A 16,801-nucleotide genomic window follows, 5' to 3' on the forward strand; every position below is an offset into this window, starting at 1 on the left:
CAAGGACGACAGCAAACGGCTGTGCGTGTTGCACGGGACTCTAATAACGGGTCGGCAAGCTCTGGTTCTCCCGGAAGTCAGTAATTTGACGCCAAAACCTGGACTCTTCCGTATTTTTGAATCAAGGCCGGATGTCAATATCCCAGACCGTCATAACCGAAGTCATCTTCCGAACTTTACCTACTACAATAATCCGCTGATCTGAAAGATCGAAAGACACCACGATACCCATAATATATTCCCCAGAAAGTCTCGCCAAATAAATTACAAATACATTGAAGCCAAAGTTATCCTTGGTGGGACAGTAGTCGTCCTTCTCTAAAGGCCCATATCCGTGCCAGGGTTTGATATACAAGCACTTTCCCCGTTGGAGTCCCATCCCGTACCCGACGAAAAGAATCCTAGACCACGTGGCCAAAAAAAAAAAAAAACCAAAATTTGTTCAGATGATCTGATATTCTAAACCGTACCACGAGAATCTCACAACTCAAACGTCAAACTTCCAAAAATGGTCTGCAAAGCCTTTCAAATAATCTGGCCATTTGCTGATGATCAGGAAGGACTAACAACCGTTATCAAAGAAAGAGGCTGGTATCTCCTGAAAAATACCACGGAAACTAAAAACGAGTTTGAAAGGTTCCAAAGAAGGTTGTTTGACGGATACGAAGTTGCCACCAAAAAACTACCCTGTTGGAAAGGGAAACAAATGAATACACCTAGCGATGGTTTTTAAAGGAGTTACTGTAGATAATTTGCAGACCGTTCAATTTCAAGAAGCGTTCAATGTGCGATTAGATAATTTATTTGGGAGGCTAGCGTCTGAAATTTTTTTATACAAGATTGCCAATATGTATATAAAAGTATTAATGAGAACAGTAAAATAGGAGTCAACAGAGTCAACATCAGCCGCCCTTCGCCCTCGGAAAACATCTTGGCGATATTGTCTTCTATACGCCGGTTAACGGTTGGTCTTTCGGAACAGCAACTTTGGATGGATCCTTTCTCGGACAACACTCCCTTCCCCGGCTCAGCACTAGCACGCTTGCTAGAATACACTAAGGCGCGCTTGATGATCCCCGGTAACTATTAGCTAGCATTATGGCAGTGGAACTAAGTGTCACAACATAGAATACTCAGATTTCCCAAAGACTTTGTCCAAGTTCTGGATACAAACCAGGTACGCATACCCCACTTCCCTACCACGATGATTGGACACAACACCTCACAAATGAGCACCCAAGTTATATTTGAAATAGTGGTTATCGGGGACATAGATGTCGGAAGGACCAACCCACCAAAATTACCAAGACTCCATCGACCTAGAAGTTTTAGATGCCAAAGAATGGAATCGGTATTCCGACCTTATTAAACGATACAGAAAATTTGATATCAATCAGAATAACCCCCCCTACGGGTATGCTATGTCAACACCAGTAAATAATATTTTCGCAAATGATCTTCGAATGAAATATATTTGACTATATGACTTTTGTGTTTTTTATTTAGTCATAGTTAGTGGTGACCATTATCCAAAATGGGCCCTGCTTGAAAGCCTTATCGGAATAAATTTCCGACGAGCTTCCCCGTCGGCGTTCTTTTCTATACGGAAATAATTCTCCATCGTGCAAACGATGAGGGACATGTTATCGCATCTATCATTCCCGGTCATGGGATAATTTCCGACAATTTCAAAGCAATGCTGTTGGAATTTAAAATCTCAGAAAAGGAACTTGGACCTGAGAGTCTTTCGAAGATTTTTGATCAGGTGAGAGTCTATATAGTATATCTAGAGCTGGGTAATGAACTTATTGAATAATCCAGGCCGCCAAGTGCATGGAAGACCCTGCACGCCGAGCATGGAACCTTCAGACCTCGTTTTCACCTCATATTCTTATAATTGAATTTTTCGGTCGCTGTCACCCGCACCTCCTATTTTCGATTTCAATGGTAATCTGTACCATAAGTTTCGTTTGCATCCCTAGTTAATATTAGTCCTAAATGGCTGATACTCTATCAACCGAGTCACTGCTATTGCAGGTACTCTCCGCTTTGAATTTCCCAACAAACTCGGCATTGGCTGGAACTTGGCTTACACTTATATCGCCGGCCCCTGTGCTATTATTTTAGTGATGGTGAACGGCGGGGGAGAATTCGAGATAAACAATGCCTCCGACGTAACCTCTAAGGTCGATCCCGGACGGAAACGCACGATTAGGGTTGTTGCTAGACGTGTAAGAGTCGGCCCGGGAGCTCAGGTATACTTCTTTCAGAAGCTCGAAGCAAGATATACATATATAGTGCCTGTAACTCAAAACTGGCTACTTCTAGGAGAACGAGTTAGATTCTCACAAGATTGAAAAAATTCTACTATAGCAGACGCTAGACCAACTATAGCTGGTTCGTCGTTCGAAACCGATCCGAAGAAGAAATTCGAAGGGGTGTCACTATCCGGGAGGGTTATGCATTGGAGATGGAGATTTCAAAAAGACCCTATGGGGCCGTCTTAACCCCGGCAATCTCAGTGTGGAAAATCTCAAATCCTTCATAGGTCGTTTAATGTTAGAAAATGTGAGTAGTGCGATAAGCAGCGCTATTCCTTGGAATGGCAATTTATCCTACAAACTCCGGAAACACCCAAAGGTGCCTGTGGACACAGAGTTCCTGGCTTACTTTTGCTCATCTATACTAATTTATCTGAGATTTTACTCGTAGTATTGCATGAAGGAAATGTCTATAGATGTTCCGCACACTTCAGTTTCATTACTGGAGTTCTTGTTCGGAATATATAAGATCAAACACCCCCCCGTTGATATTGGGGCCACAGGAGAATACTACCGACGAGACTACAGTATACAGCTCTGGTTTCTCTGGTTCTCGCCAATATAATAGCAACTATTCCTAGCAAAGACGGAAGGTGCCCTCCCAACTAAGTCCGGCGGCACCTGGAAATTCATCATTTGGTAGCTCTTCCAACAATTCCGCTGGTAGCAATACTAGCAAATTAAGAGATCGTAGTAGCACTATGGGTGCCGGGAGTAGAAGCTCTGGAACTGGAAACTCTAGAAACCCCGGTACTGGCAGCACAAGCAGCGGTATAACTTTACAAGGTCCTAACCAGGAGACTTCAATATACACGAATTTACTATCAGGCCGGTTTGATATTTTCCTTGTGGTCCACTGTACAGACAATCGAACCGTAATGAAAAGAATCAGGATGCTAGGTATCCACAGAGATAGCGATCTATTCCAAAACATTCGCGAGAACTATAATCTTATACGGAGCTGGCGTCGGTTCTTTCCCTTTACGACCATCTGCGACATTCAGTGGATCCGAGTAAGTATGGCGAAGGGCCACTACCGTATATTCAGGTTTAGTTTTCGAGTTCTGCACCGAAGCTAATGGTTCTAATACTCGTTAGTTTCAACGATATAGCACCAAGTCGGTCTCTAACAGCGACGGGCTCTGTGACAATATCTTTGAAAGTCTCTCAGAACACAGCGATCACGATTATCAAATAGACTCCCGCGAACCTCCCAAACTCATGATCCGACCAATTAGCCGTCAACATATAATGGAACTCTACGAATCACCCAGAAATTCAGAAAACTGCAACGAGTGTCTCCGAACCGTAATGCCAAAGTGGGTAGGATCGGATCTAGATGTGAAACTTAAAGAGTCCGCATGGGCAATATACGGCGTTGAAGGGTTTGCACTCTTTAAGATATTGGTTTGGGCGTTTATCGTGAACTTGATACCCATAGTATTCTTCGTACCCTGGTGGTTGAAATCACATCCTGGGGACTTGCAAAATGCATTTTTTCCGAATGCGGTTATTTCATGGAACTTTTTCGATTTGTATATCGATAAGAGTAGGGAAGTTGAGGACCCCAATTTTCAGATTCGAATACTGAATTGCTTTTTCATACAGGCCCTGTTGTTGCCTGGCAATATATTGAATTGTGCTACTCAAAATCGAATTGTTTAGTGGTAATTGACAGTCATTTCAGGGAACTCGTTATCCAGCCTATCTTTTCGGCGAATTCGGCAAGTTAACTGTGTGAACACTAACCCCCTACATCTCGAGGAACCAGTTAACCGCTCCGCCGTTTTCCAGCGACTCTAACTTAACCGTTAGACTGAGAATTGAATTGGCCTATCGCGAATATAGAAGCTCGTCGGCTGGACGTTGGAACTAGAGCAAAACCTCTTGTTAGGCAGCGTGAGAAGTCAAACATCCCGTCTATAGACGGTGATTTAACTAGCAAGTGCCCAAACATATTAAGTAATTATACTGAGTGCCGAATGATCCGAATAGTAGCCCATGAAATTCAAAAGTAGATGAGCGTGTCGAGACAGCGTGACAGAACGTCGACACAATCCTACCAATACAGACATTTTGGAAGGAAATATCTACCAATATTATAAAATTTTAGTGTCTTTCAAGACTCTGTATCCTACTATTTTCCATCGACATATCAACATTACTGGTCCTGAATCGAATCAGATCATCCATCTCACATAACCTCGCCGCTCTTTCCCCCAAAAGCATGCTATCATGTCTAGCTAAAATCTGTTGCGACAGGATACTGGCTAGTGCAGTTACAGTTCAACCGAAGCGCTAAAGCAATGACGTGCAAAGCTGCCTAGCCTCGCCCTAAAGGCTTTCCCTTCTTCGATAATCCCCCGAAGACATCCCCTCAGCCAGATGCTCAACCCTCGATCATCCACAGAATTCGAGAAGCAAATGGCGAGCCCTGTCCCTCAGCGTGAGCCTATGCAAATTCCCAATACTACTAATTCTAGTAGTGCTGGGGAGCCATCAGGGCCCTCTACACGGGTAATCATAAGACTCCGAGGAGGTTAGACCAATACTATAACCAACCTTCGTCTTAATCAACCTAGAGTCGCTTCTCACACATTTTATGCCTTTTCTTTTTCTTTTGCTCTGAGAGCTATCGAGGTAATTACAAATGCAACTAGCAGCTACTCAAGCAGGTATAGAAACTTGGAGATCGTATGACCACTCTCCAATTGCAACCCAGGCCATTAACTAAAAGCAAAAAATGAAACAGAGGCTCCGAAAAATGCCACGACTCAACGACTTTCCTTGACACCCCTACCTGTCATATTTACCTAGCCTCCGAATACACCTGACACGGATCTGTCCGCGCGTAGAATAGGGGTGGAAACAGAAACCAGTTTGAAGTTTCGGAAATTTTTGTAGATTAGTCTAGCTCGCTTACCCCTGGTCTGAACGAACACAAAACACAAAACACCTAAGAGATCTTGATCAATCGAACCTCCTCATCTCTCCCACTCGCAAATCTTGGCTGCATCTCTGCTAGACATTCCTGATTTTGCAGGAAGATAGTCGACATTTTTCAATGTGTTTTTTTCCATTAGTAAAAGTGTCTAAACATATAACGGCTTCGGAATTCGGTCAACTTGGTGCCTGTATTTTCTTTTTTCCAGTGCAATGGTCACATCCCAAATAAACCACCCGCCGTTTTCCGATCGGATACTAGATTATTCTAGTTCATTCAAATGTGTACTTCACAGAAGATCAGACGGAATCTAGATTGTAGCACTGTAGTTGCCTACCGGAAAGTGGGTCCGTCGGAATATATATTCCGCTCGGTACCTTCTTCTTCGGAGATAATCTTATCTCTGGGCGTTTAAACAGCGCCAACTCCTTCGTTCCTCGGAATGGTTATTATACCTTAGTTTACAGCCCAAGATTCTTTTCCAAAGAAGTGTTTTTCTCTCTATCTCCATCGACGTTCCTAAGAACGATGGCTCTCCCAATTTAACATCCTTAGTTAATCAGATCGGTTTTACTAGCTCGGGAGCCTTTCCGGTGCCAGATATCCGGATGCAACCCCAAGGAAATTATCGTGGCCCTCAAATCTCTCCATGCAGATCTCAACTCCAAAATACCACCTCTGCCAAAACAAAAAACAAAAAAACACCAAGCATTCAACTACCCCGCTAGGTTCAAGCATAGTCACGCCATAAGATATAACCCTGATGCCAGTAATTTGTGGGGCCGCAAACGAGTTGTCTCGTTAGGGAGAATCGCGAAATACACATACCTGCCATTCTCGTCGATACTCCACGTATTATTCCATCCTAGTCAATAGATAAGAGACGCCTTGTGGAGGGAAATAAGGCTCAACACCGGGGTTCCTGGATATATCTTGCACTCATGTCTCTTTTACGATCTACGACTGCGTAATGATTTGTTTATAAGGTCTAGCCACGTGCACCCCGTCTACTGAGCTTGCCCCGGGAAGCTACCTAGCGATGCTACTAGGGCAGAAAGGGGAGTCTAAAAGGCGAGAGAGCCAAGTGGGGGGCTTCCGATGTAATAAACATCTCAAGCCTACCTTGACCAGGTTTTTACGAAACACTAAAAAGATCGCGCGAGTAATTCCAAGCTTCTCTACCAGCCTCCTCATTCACGGTTTCTTCCGGTTTCCACTAAAGGTACGTCGATGCAAGTTGCTCAACAGCTCCAACCCCTTGCTTGCTAGTTCTTGTTAGATTCTGATTCGAGTATAGATGCGTCTGTATTATTACATCTCTGGCGATGACAAGAGATGGCCATGGCTCAGAGCTTTCCGATGCCATGTCCGCCTAGGCTGATAAGACATCCGCCCATGCAATCGTGAGATAGTTGTAGATTGCTAGGGGGAGCAGTAAGCTGCCTACGATTACTGACAACTGATCGGCTCGATAATGGGTATACGATCATAGGTGGCACGGTTCGGAGGGAAGAAAGATATCTGCCCCTATATAACTTCATGTGTCAAATACGCAGGTGCATTATACATCATACCTTTGCCAATAACCCGGATATGAACTCATGCAATGCCATAGACATTGCATATCGACTTCAAGGAGCAAACCTGGAGGCCTGAAATATTCCTGATCAAATCAATAGACCTTGCTTAAGACCGATATCTTGGGTAAGAAATTTAGGCCTCAGAGCTCTAATAACTCTTACATACTGCAAAATCCTCACCCGGGTTTATCCAACCACCAGCATCATAGCCTTGTCCTCGAAACGACTCCCGGAAATTGTACAGCTGCCATCCCCGATGCTGGATCCCGGTTAGCAGCTCACTAGCCGAATGCATTGGCTTTCCTTATCCAGCGATAGTCCCCGATTCGGACTAACAGCGATGACAGAATCCAACACAACGCCCGTAACAGCGTAGCACCCTCCTACCTTGTTTCGCATTAATTTCACTTTTTCATGCGCGTGTGACCGGGAACTTATGCACCACCTTGTTCCAGTATAGCGAAAAGGCTCAAGGGCTCCCACCAACAGTTTTACACCCAGCTAACTACTATTATTCAATATGTCGTCAACCTCTCTTATACCCCAATATATCTCTTGGATTCTATCGCCCGGTGGTTCCACTTCGACCCTTTCTTTTCTTTTACTAACTTCTCGGTTTTTTTTATTAAGTCACTTGTTGGGAAAGCAATGGACGGCAATTTGCCAACTTAATCTCTCAGGTGTTTGTTTTTCTTTTCCTGCGATATATCTAGATACATAAGATCGGGCTGGTTCCCCGGATTCTTCTTTTGTTTCCCGGCAGGAATTCTACCCTTTCGATAAACCCACCCCACCTCCCCTCCTGGTGTCGGGCTCTTCTCTCTTACTTTCTCTCTGCCTTTTTGTTTCTTTATCCGATTTCAGCCCTTTTGTCCTTTGAGACATATACATCGTCATTATGCGTGTCCTACACCTTGGTTGTGATGTTACCCCTTCGTCGTCCTTGCTCCTGGTGACACTGACAACAATCCTCTACTTCACATCTTTCGTCCAGGCTGTGCCAGCACCAAGAGATAAGACGACAACAGGGAAGCAACCAACCAAGCGTAATTTAGAAACTAGAGATCTCATCGATAGCATCAAGAACATCTTTGGTTTTGACACAAACACCGGATATGGACCTTTCCAGGTTATGAGTCCCGCAGAGGTAGTCTCTGTTCGTAGGGGAGGAGAGTTCGCAGAGGAAGAAGCTTCATGGGTCAATGGACGGATGAAAGTTGCTAATGCGGCTTTGACGGAGTATTTGGGAAGAGTTGGAATGGAAGGATTTGATCATAAGACTTTTATGAAGGGGTATACTCCTACCGTTGGGTTGGCGTTCTCGGGTGGTGGGTATAGAGCAATGTTGAACGGTGCTGGCGTCATTTCTGCATTTGATTCAAGGAATCCGAAGGCTATGGGTCCCGGTGGACTTGGTGGACTTCTTCAGGGGACAACTTATTTGTCTGGTCTGAGTGGGGGTGGGTGGTTAGTTGGGTCGATGTCAGTCAATGAGTTTCCGTCTATCGAGCAGATTCAGAACTCGGAGAGGATGTGGAAACTTGAAGATTCCATTTTCAGTCCGTTGGGGAAGTCGTATAAATACTATCCAAGTATCTTTGCACAAGCCAAGGAGAAGCTCGACGCAGGGTTTGACGTCACCCTGACGGATATTTGGTAAGTGAACTCGAGTACTCCGATTGTTCCGCGGGCCGTTAGATAGACACTAATGAAATTGAATATAGGAGCTTGATGCTTGCCCGAGTCTTCATCGATAAGCCAGATGGAGGCCCAAAAACCACCCTCTCTAGCATTGCAAACTGCAGAGTCTTCCGAAACTTCCAGATGCCTTTCCCAATTTTCCTCGCTAATGGCCGCGCCGACGGTGAGACGTTGATCCACCTTAACGCCACCGTCTTTGAAATCAACCCACTCGAATTCGGCTCCCACGACCCATCAGTTAACGCATTCTCCCAGACAAAACTGCTTGGCTCCGACTATCACGATGGTAAACCAGAAGAAGGTGGAAAATTCATCAACGGCTTCGACAATGCTGCTTTCGTCATGGGAACTTCATCATCCCTGTTCAACCAAGTTTTGATAGATATTAAGCGAAACGACGCCAATATTTTCGGAGGGGGTTTCCTCAAGGATCTTGTAATCAAGGCTTTAGAGTTCCTCTCAAAGATCGAATTCGATGTTGCAGACTGGGCACCGAATCCTTTCTTTGGTTTCAACCCTGACCATAATCCCACCGCCATAACCAAGAACCTGACTTTAGTCGATGGTGGTTTGGATCTTGAGAACATCCCCTTCAACCCACTCCTCGTCCCCTACCGAGGCGTTGACGTTATCTTCGCCAACGATAATAGCGCCGATGTTATCCGACACGACAGCGGTCTTCCATCAAACTGGCCAAATGGAACCTCAATGGTGGCCACATACCACCGTTTCAAGAGGGGGGTAATGGACAGAGGAACCTCCTTCCCTGAAGTTCCAGACGTTCACACATTCATCAATAAAGGCCTCAACAACCGTCCAACATGGTTTGGCTGCGATGCCAAAAAGGTATCTGGAAACCCTAGCCCACTAATTGTCTACATCCCCAATGCCCCATATACCGCATTCTCCAACACTTCGACCTTCCGAATGGCTTATAAGGATTTCGAGAGAGATATGCTCATCGACAACGGCTATATGACCGCAACACAAGGAGACGGAGAACTCGATACTGAATGGCCAGCCTGCGTTGGTTGCGCTGTCGTCCACAGAGAGATGGAAAGACGAGGAACCATTACCGAGCAATGCAGAAAGTGCTTGCAGAGGTATTGTTGGGACGGTACAACGAATAGTACTCGTCCAGATGAGTATGAGCCAGAATTGAAGTTGAAGCCGGGTAGACCATCCACTCGCCCGAACCAACCCGTAGCATTGGATGGAACGTACAAATTTACCGCAGCGCACAACATTAAGCGACCTCTATCGCCTTATATTGAGGACTCTACAGACTACTCCCGGTTTAGGGATTATGCCTGATCGGTCTTTCGTTGGAGGGATTTTTGAATCTTGTTCTTGTTTGTTTGTTGATACCTTTTTGCATTGTCTTTTTTGATACCCATTTAGCCTGCGCATTTGTTTCAATCCCAATGATATCGACGAGTTTTATTTTCGCTGCATCTCAATAACCCTTGTTGTATATAATGAATAATGAATGTGTGTATATAACTGAAGCGAAATAAAACCAGAATCCGAGTATATGGATAATTTCATATTGAAGCTGATGTTACTACCGTAAGAGCCACTGTTGCTAGAACCGATATCCAAGTGATTCGTTTATCTGTTGTCCTTGACTTCCACCCTGAGCTCGGATTTGAGGAGCCCGTCATAGCAGCTGCATACGTCCAATAAAGGCTCTGTTCTGTCTGCGTGCCCAAAATATTTGGTGCTGTCGTTGTCGGAACTTTTGCCAATTCATTTGTTTTCGACCACGATGACACAAAGGGGTAGAATCCCGTTGTGATAGGATTTGCATTACAGTATGTACTAGACACCGCCGACATGTAACTTTCAGGAAAGTAATGGTCTCCTATTCACCATACCCAAGCGAACTTAGCATTTTCGTGTATAATATATACCCAACTATAAATCTTGCTTACCTTCAATCCCACCATGCAACCGAAAACACTCATTACACCCAAAAATCGAATCAAAATACGGATAAACCTCACAATAACACCTCTGCTGCTCCTCAAACTCACTATCATACGGCTGCAGTCCCGAAAAAGTTCCATTCGTATCTTGAAAATAACAATTCGCATTTATCGCCGCAGCGCGTTTACACGGTGCTACATTGATTTGATATGTTGGACGTGGTTTTTGGGGTTCGGCGTCTTTGGGGAGGGGGATGTCTTTGTTGTTGTCATCGTTTGTGATGGTTATTGTTTCACGCTTTTTGTTTTTGTTGATGTAGGAGTGTGGGTTATAGGGGAGGTAGCAGAAGTTGTAGAGGTCTGTGTCTAGGTGTGTCAGGCCGGATTTTTGGGCACTGACTAAGGCGAATTTGGAGAGGTAGCGGGGGTTGGGGAAGATGGGATAGTCTGGGGAGCCTTCGTACTTTGGCTCCTCTTCGGTATTTGATGATGTTGGCATTTTGATGGTTGATGATTTTGATATTGAAGATGTTTGGGTCGCGAGACAGGAGAATGTCGATACCAATTCATATCGCCAGGGTTGGTTCGTGGTTTGTCTTGGCGTCAGGGGAGCCACTCAAAGCGGCCTGTCCCAAAACATAAATACAACATTCCAACGCTTCTGAACTAGATGCATATGTTTACTCAAATTTCAATTCATGCCGAAATTTACTCTTGACGATCTTTAATTCCTAGAAAATTGAGAAGAAGAAGACGTTGGATACCGGAGTAAAATAGTTGGACCAGAAATTAATTTAGGACCATTCACTGGCCTGGTAAAATGGTCCTCACACCTGGGTTGGTTCAAATCTCCGAATGATTGGGTATAAAATATCCGTGTTTCGGCGGAACAAGTTTCGGCCTTATTGCACCGGCATATGGCATACTCGAAGCAGGTTACGACATCTTGTGCGACCTGGACATCAGTCTTCTCGGATATCTGCGGTACGTGGCTTATATTTCCTGGGGTTATAAGTAGCCTGTGCATCCGCCTTAATCGTGATTTGATTTCGGTCAATTTTTCTTTCATCATGCGCTTGCATCCATATTCTACAATCTCCAACTACACTTAGACTACCAAGTTCTTCTAATCGTCCATCAGGCAAGACCTTCCAAGTTTTAATCATCTTTGACAAAATGGTCAAAATTGCAATTTCTGGGGGAACCGGCAGTAAGTTCTCTTGTCTTCGCCATGTATACTAAAGTAGGGATACTAAGTAACTTGGTAATAGACGTTGCCCAGGAAGTTTTCGATGCCCTCGTCGTAACCGGAAAACATGAGATTATTCTTTTGTCCCGGAAGGTTAGTATATCAACTCCTTATTCATATAATCCGCCATTGACTATAGACCCAAACAGGATGTTCCCTCCACCCCACTTCCACCAGGAGTAACGCAAGTCAAAGCAAACTACGAAGATGTAGAAGAACTTGTGAAAGTCCTTCAAGGCGTGCACACCGTGCTCTGTTTTATTACTTCACAGTCGGACCCAGGGAATGTTTCTCAAAGGAACCTTATCGATGCTTCGGTCAAGGCTGGTGTGAAGCGGTATGCACCTAGCGAGTGGGCCACGTAAGTTAAACATCTAAATACCAAGAAAAACTCGATCGATTTTATTGACCATGATTTAATTGCTTACAGGTCGAGCCTTGATTACCTCCCTTGGTATGATGGTAAAGGCGAGATTCGCAAATACCTCCAAGACTTGAACAAGGATAAACAGGTCTGCCGCAAGATAGATATCCCCAGTGTTCAGACATACTAATGACAATCAATCGATATAGGTTTTGGAATACAGCCTCTTCCAACCCGGCCTCTTCACCAACTACTTCGCAGCACCACACCAAACCGCAAAGCATGTCTTTGCCTTCCCGCTGCAAATCGACTTTGCCAACCGTCGTGCTATCATCCTCGAGGGCGGCGAGGATGCTCCTATCAACCTTGTCACAGTTGAGGACTTTGCCAATCTCGTAGCTCTAGCTGTTGAATATCAAGGTGCATGGCCGCTTGTGGGTGGCATTAAAGGCGATGAAGTTACAGTAAGGCAGTTGATTACTATCGGAGAGAAAATCCGGGGTAAGAATCTAAGACTATTACTAATTGGATGTTCTTTACTAATATGTAAAAATAAAAAGGCGGTCCATTCGCTGTCGAGAAACTCAAAGCTGAGGATCTCAAGGCCGGGATTGTGAAAAGCACTTGGATACCTAAAATCAATCATCCATCCCTTCCAGCGGAACAAATTGAATCACTATCTCAGGGTTTTACTTCTGGAATCCTCTTGGCTCTTTCAGATGGAGCGTATAGGGTTAATGATGCGTGGAACCGCCTTTTGCCGGACTATAAAATAACCCAAGTCGAGGAGTTTTTGACTGCTGTGTGGCATGATAAGGTTTAAGAATTAAACCGGGGCGAGTGGTATATTGTACCCGTAGACATATAACTTAAGATCTACCTGTGGTGTTTGTGGGGCTGTATTTGGTTTTTCATTTTGGACCGTAACATGGCTAAAATCTGGCTAGCTAGCTTACAAATTAAAACATTAGAGTGTCCGAAGATCTAGTTTCGAAGTTAAAAAGATTGAACATAACGATATATGCCATAGTTATAAGCATGGATACTTATTTCATAGTCCGAATAATTTGCGATGTTGTTAGAAAGTGCATTATCGTGTCCAAATATTTCACAGGCATGGTCAGCCCCGTAGAACGTACTCGCAAGTATGAGCATCGTATCGAATTGTGCGTATGAGGCCCAAACTGTAGCGCCGTAGCACCATCACAAATTCGGATGTCTGTGTTGCAATGGGTTGTTCAAGTTCCGCCGAACACGGCGGAACAAGGACCAGCCAGCCGGACATCTTCCACCTGAATAGCACTGTCGTAACGGAAGAGCAATATTACGCGACCTGTGCCTCCGATTTTTCTGTTTTTTACTCGGCGACGGAGAACTTCGCCCGGAAATGTTTCCAAAAGGCACGGACGGGAACGAAATTTGAATTAAGAGGCGCGTCTAGCCTTCGACGACAATGGAGAGAGGAAGGAGAATCCGCAAGGGCACACGGAGCTGTTGGGAGTGTAAGCGGAAAAAGATTAGATGCACGTTCTCGATACCAACGGACAGTATTTGCGACAGTTGCAAACGCCGAGGAAGTTCATGCATTGGCCAGGAATTCCCCGAAGGCCCCGGGAACAATCGAAGGCAACTTGGGGATAGACTTGGCCTAGTCGAGGAGCTCGTCGGCCAGTTAATAAACGATACTAGAAACCCCAACACACAGGAAGCTTCGTTGACAGTTGTGACTCCGAGTGTATCACCAGAGACTGAATTAGAGCATCAGCATTCAAGGACACTTTTGCGCCTTGAGGGTTTGGTCACGGCCCCTGAGCTTCCGAATGCCGTGAACTACGCTTCTACAAATCCAGGTTGTAGTTGGTCCACTTTGATATCCGACACTATCGACGTACACCGGGACACTCGGGTAGGAGATAAACATGCTAAAATCTCGCAAGCTCTTCTGGAAGCTTGGCCTAGCGCAAGTGACCGGGATATTCTATTGAGCGGCGGAGTGGGAAGCACGGGTTTCTTTTGTGGAGTAGTATGCACACCGTACTCCGGCCTCATGGGGTTTCAGAGGCCTTCTCCAGAGGATATACTGCAGCCTCCGTCATCAAAAACCCACCCTGTCTTGATCGCGCGGAAGCTTATCATGGTGGGCGCATATCTGCAAGGGTTCCCTCCCAAAACGATTCAGCAGCTGACAGGCCTGAGCACTTCTCACCATGATATCATGCATCGAGCTGTTGAAACAGCGGTTCGGCTGGTGACGAGTAACGAGGACCTTGTTGGCTCAGTAGAAGGTATTGAGAGTGTCCTCATAGAGAGCATGTTCCAAAACAGCGAGGGAAACTTGCGCCGTGCATATCTATCTATGCGTCGTGCATTGGTGCTTGCCCAGATGATTGGTCTCGATAAAGTGAAATGCAGCAACTCGCCACTTTTAAAATTCATTGACCCCGAGACTCGGATACGCATTGACCCACAGCAGATGTGGTTCCGACTTCTTCAATCCGACCGCTATCTCTCGTTGATGTTGGGATTACCGCAAGGAACGGCGGACACTAACTTCGCCATTGCAACAGCATTGGAAGGCAGAACTCCTATGGAGCGCTTGGAAAGAATCGACTGCTCCGCTGCTGGGCGAATCATACAGCGAAATTCCGCCGATATGCAGGATTTAAAGGTGACTCAAGAGATCGACAAGTTGTTGCAAGATGCTGCGGCTTTGATGCCGCCGAAATGGTGGTTAGCACCTGACCTCTCATCGAGAGCTATTGATGATATGGATGCTATCCAGGATACCATCCGGCTCATAAACCAGCTCACGCATTATCACCTACTAGAACGTTTGCATCTTCCATATCTCCTCCATTCATCTACCGATCCCAAATACGACTATAGCAAGATTACCGCCATCATTGCTAGCCGGGAGTTGCTATCACGTTTCATACCTTTCCGAGGCTCTCGGACTGTCGGCTCATTTTGTCGCGGTCTTGACTTCCTCGCATTCACTGCTAGTACTGCATTGTGTCTAGCCCATATTAATGCTCGCCACCAAAGGACGGCACGCGCTGACGGAGGAGGTGCGCTTCTAAGCTTTCTCTCCCACCAGCGTCCTAGCGATCGCGGTATGCTGGAGCAAGTTCTTGAGAACATGACAGATGCAGCTCGAACTAGAAACGATATAACAACGACCAAAATTGCTAGCATCACCAAACATTTGCTTTGCATCGAGGCCGATGCCGCTTCAGGTGGCGACTATAGTACCGATTCCTCTTATAATAACGATGGAGATGAATTAGAGTATAATGGCAAGATAAGCGATGGTGGAGCTACGTTGAGCATCTACATCCCGTATCTTGGTACTATCAAGATCGAGAGGCATGGAATCTCTAGATCCGACACAGCGGTACCAATGCCCAGCTTCGACCCACCACCCCGTGAGCCCTTACTTACAGAACACGAGCAAAACCAAATTGTTGCAAATAATTCTTTACCTGGTTACCATCAGACGGGCTTCAGTTTCGACAGTTCTGTGGCGCTGGATGCACAATTGTTTGTTCCTGGCTTGGATCTGGGGAACGAGTGGGATTTACAGGGCGTGGATCTAGCGTTCTTTGATAGTGTCTTTCGATTCTGTGGCGACGAATGAGTCTAAGACGCGGATTACCTGTCAGCTAGCTCTGGGCTCGATTCAAAATGCTAAAAGCTGCATTTCGAGGTTAATTCTGTGGTGGAACGCTGGTCACTAATTGTGTCAACGCATGCCGCATGTTCCGGTCAAGCAAATCGTCAAACATTGTCTAACCAGGGATACCACGCATACAAACGCGAGGTCAAAGTGTTGTATCGTGAAGGGCTGATGTTGTTCAGAATGAAGCGAGCTGTTGGACTGCACAAACACTTAGTCCAAAAACAAGACGGGTCATAGCCTGCTAAAAGCTAGAGCATGAAATTAAGGGCGTATGCGGCATGGCTACTACAAACTATAATAATAAGAAGCACGACAATGGTATAGCGCTAATTATATAACCAATCAGGGTGTGTAGTGAGTATTTGTGTTAAATCACACGGAAAATTGTATATAGAACAGTCTATCCACACTAAATATGTAAAACAGAGAATGGGTGACCATATGCCGTGCCCCCCTTCAAGACTTTCGATCCGCATTCATAACGGAACTTCTGGGCCAAAATATCCCACGCCGTAATTATAACAGTAAATACTCTGCCCGAGATAGTGAGTATTTGCCCTGTACTCTCGAAAGTCGGGACTGGTTTCATGCCACTTTTGGCTATCATCCGTTCAATCGATAGAACGGCAACCAATCGCCCGCTGAAGTAAACTAGGAAGTACTGGGTAGAGAAGGTAATCGAGGACACAATGGCAACAAATGTTGCAAATCGCCGCCAAGGATGTGACCCAAGGGGGAATGTCCTCAGGACGGCTGCAGCCTTCAGATTCACGTAAGGAAGACTTGGAATGAAGCTGAGCCCAGATACCCAAAACCAGGCCCCCAATACTGATTGGGCGACGGATAGGGTATTCTGAAATATGAGGGGAAAGTAAGCCTTCAAAAGCAACCACATCTTCTTTTCCTCTACGATTTCGAGGCCCCCAGGTACCGGTATACCCTGACGACCGTGCTCGAGGTACAGCAGAGCTTTGTCAATAGCGGAAACATAAAATTCCAGAAAAGGTTATATCCAAGGTGTATGATTCCGCGTAG

The 16,801-nt window shown here is 45.4% G+C and overlaps 5 protein-coding genes across 5 annotated transcripts; 4 read left to right on the forward strand and 1 right to left on the reverse strand.

The window, feature by feature from the left end:
* Positions 1-508: 508 nt before the first annotated feature.
* DFL_004443 (uncharacterized protein) lies at positions 509-3,519 on the forward strand (the record flags this gene model as incomplete). Its single annotated transcript, XM_067633539.1, has 15 exons — positions 509-511; positions 582-591; positions 885-1,060; positions 1,129-1,177; positions 1,257-1,276; positions 1,398-1,414; positions 1,507-1,511; positions 1,722-1,765; positions 1,822-1,909; positions 2,128-2,255; positions 2,329-2,336; positions 2,523-2,568; positions 2,713-2,848; positions 3,232-3,334; positions 3,420-3,519. The coding sequence occupies 15 exons, from the start codon at positions 509-511 to the stop codon at positions 3,517-3,519; spliced, it is 933 nt and encodes a 310-aa protein (XP_067491697.1).
* Positions 3,520-7,743: 4,224 nt separating this feature from the next.
* On the forward strand, positions 7,744-9,860 carry DFL_004444 (uncharacterized protein; the record flags this gene model as incomplete). The annotated part of the gene is made up of 2 exons (XM_067633540.1): positions 7,744-8,501; positions 8,570-9,860. 2 exons carry the CDS (start codon positions 7,744-7,746, stop codon positions 9,858-9,860), a joined length of 2,049 nt encoding a protein of 682 aa, XP_067491698.1.
* A 230-nt stretch (positions 9,861-10,090) lies between these two features.
* Positions 10,091-10,973, reverse strand: DFL_004445 (uncharacterized protein; the record flags this gene model as incomplete). Its single annotated transcript, XM_067633541.1, has 2 exons — positions 10,091-10,410; positions 10,481-10,973. The coding sequence occupies 2 exons, from the start codon at positions 10,971-10,973 to the stop codon at positions 10,091-10,093; spliced, it is 813 nt and encodes a 270-aa protein (XP_067491699.1).
* Positions 10,974-11,650: 677 nt separating this feature from the next.
* Positions 11,651-12,910, forward strand: DFL_004446 (uncharacterized protein; the record flags this gene model as incomplete). The annotated part of the gene is made up of 6 exons (XM_067633542.1): positions 11,651-11,684; positions 11,746-11,816; positions 11,873-12,084; positions 12,154-12,235; positions 12,297-12,588; positions 12,648-12,910. 6 exons carry the CDS (start codon positions 11,651-11,653, stop codon positions 12,908-12,910), a joined length of 954 nt encoding a protein of 317 aa, XP_067491700.1.
* Positions 12,911-13,316: 406 nt separating this feature from the next.
* Positions 13,317-15,724, forward strand: DFL_004447 (uncharacterized protein; the record flags this gene model as incomplete). Its single annotated transcript, XM_067633543.1, has 2 exons — positions 13,317-13,589; positions 13,682-15,724. 2 exons carry the CDS (start codon positions 13,317-13,319, stop codon positions 15,722-15,724), a joined length of 2,316 nt encoding a protein of 771 aa, XP_067491701.1.
* Between the last annotated feature and the right edge of the window lie 1,077 nt (positions 15,725-16,801).

Source organism: Arthrobotrys flagrans, assembly GCF_004000055.1.
Source record: "Arthrobotrys flagrans strain CBS H-5679 chromosome Unknown unitig_0, whole genome shotgun sequence".
In the NCBI taxonomy this organism is placed as follows: domain Eukaryota; kingdom Fungi; phylum Ascomycota; class Orbiliomycetes; order Orbiliales; family Orbiliaceae; genus Arthrobotrys; species Arthrobotrys flagrans.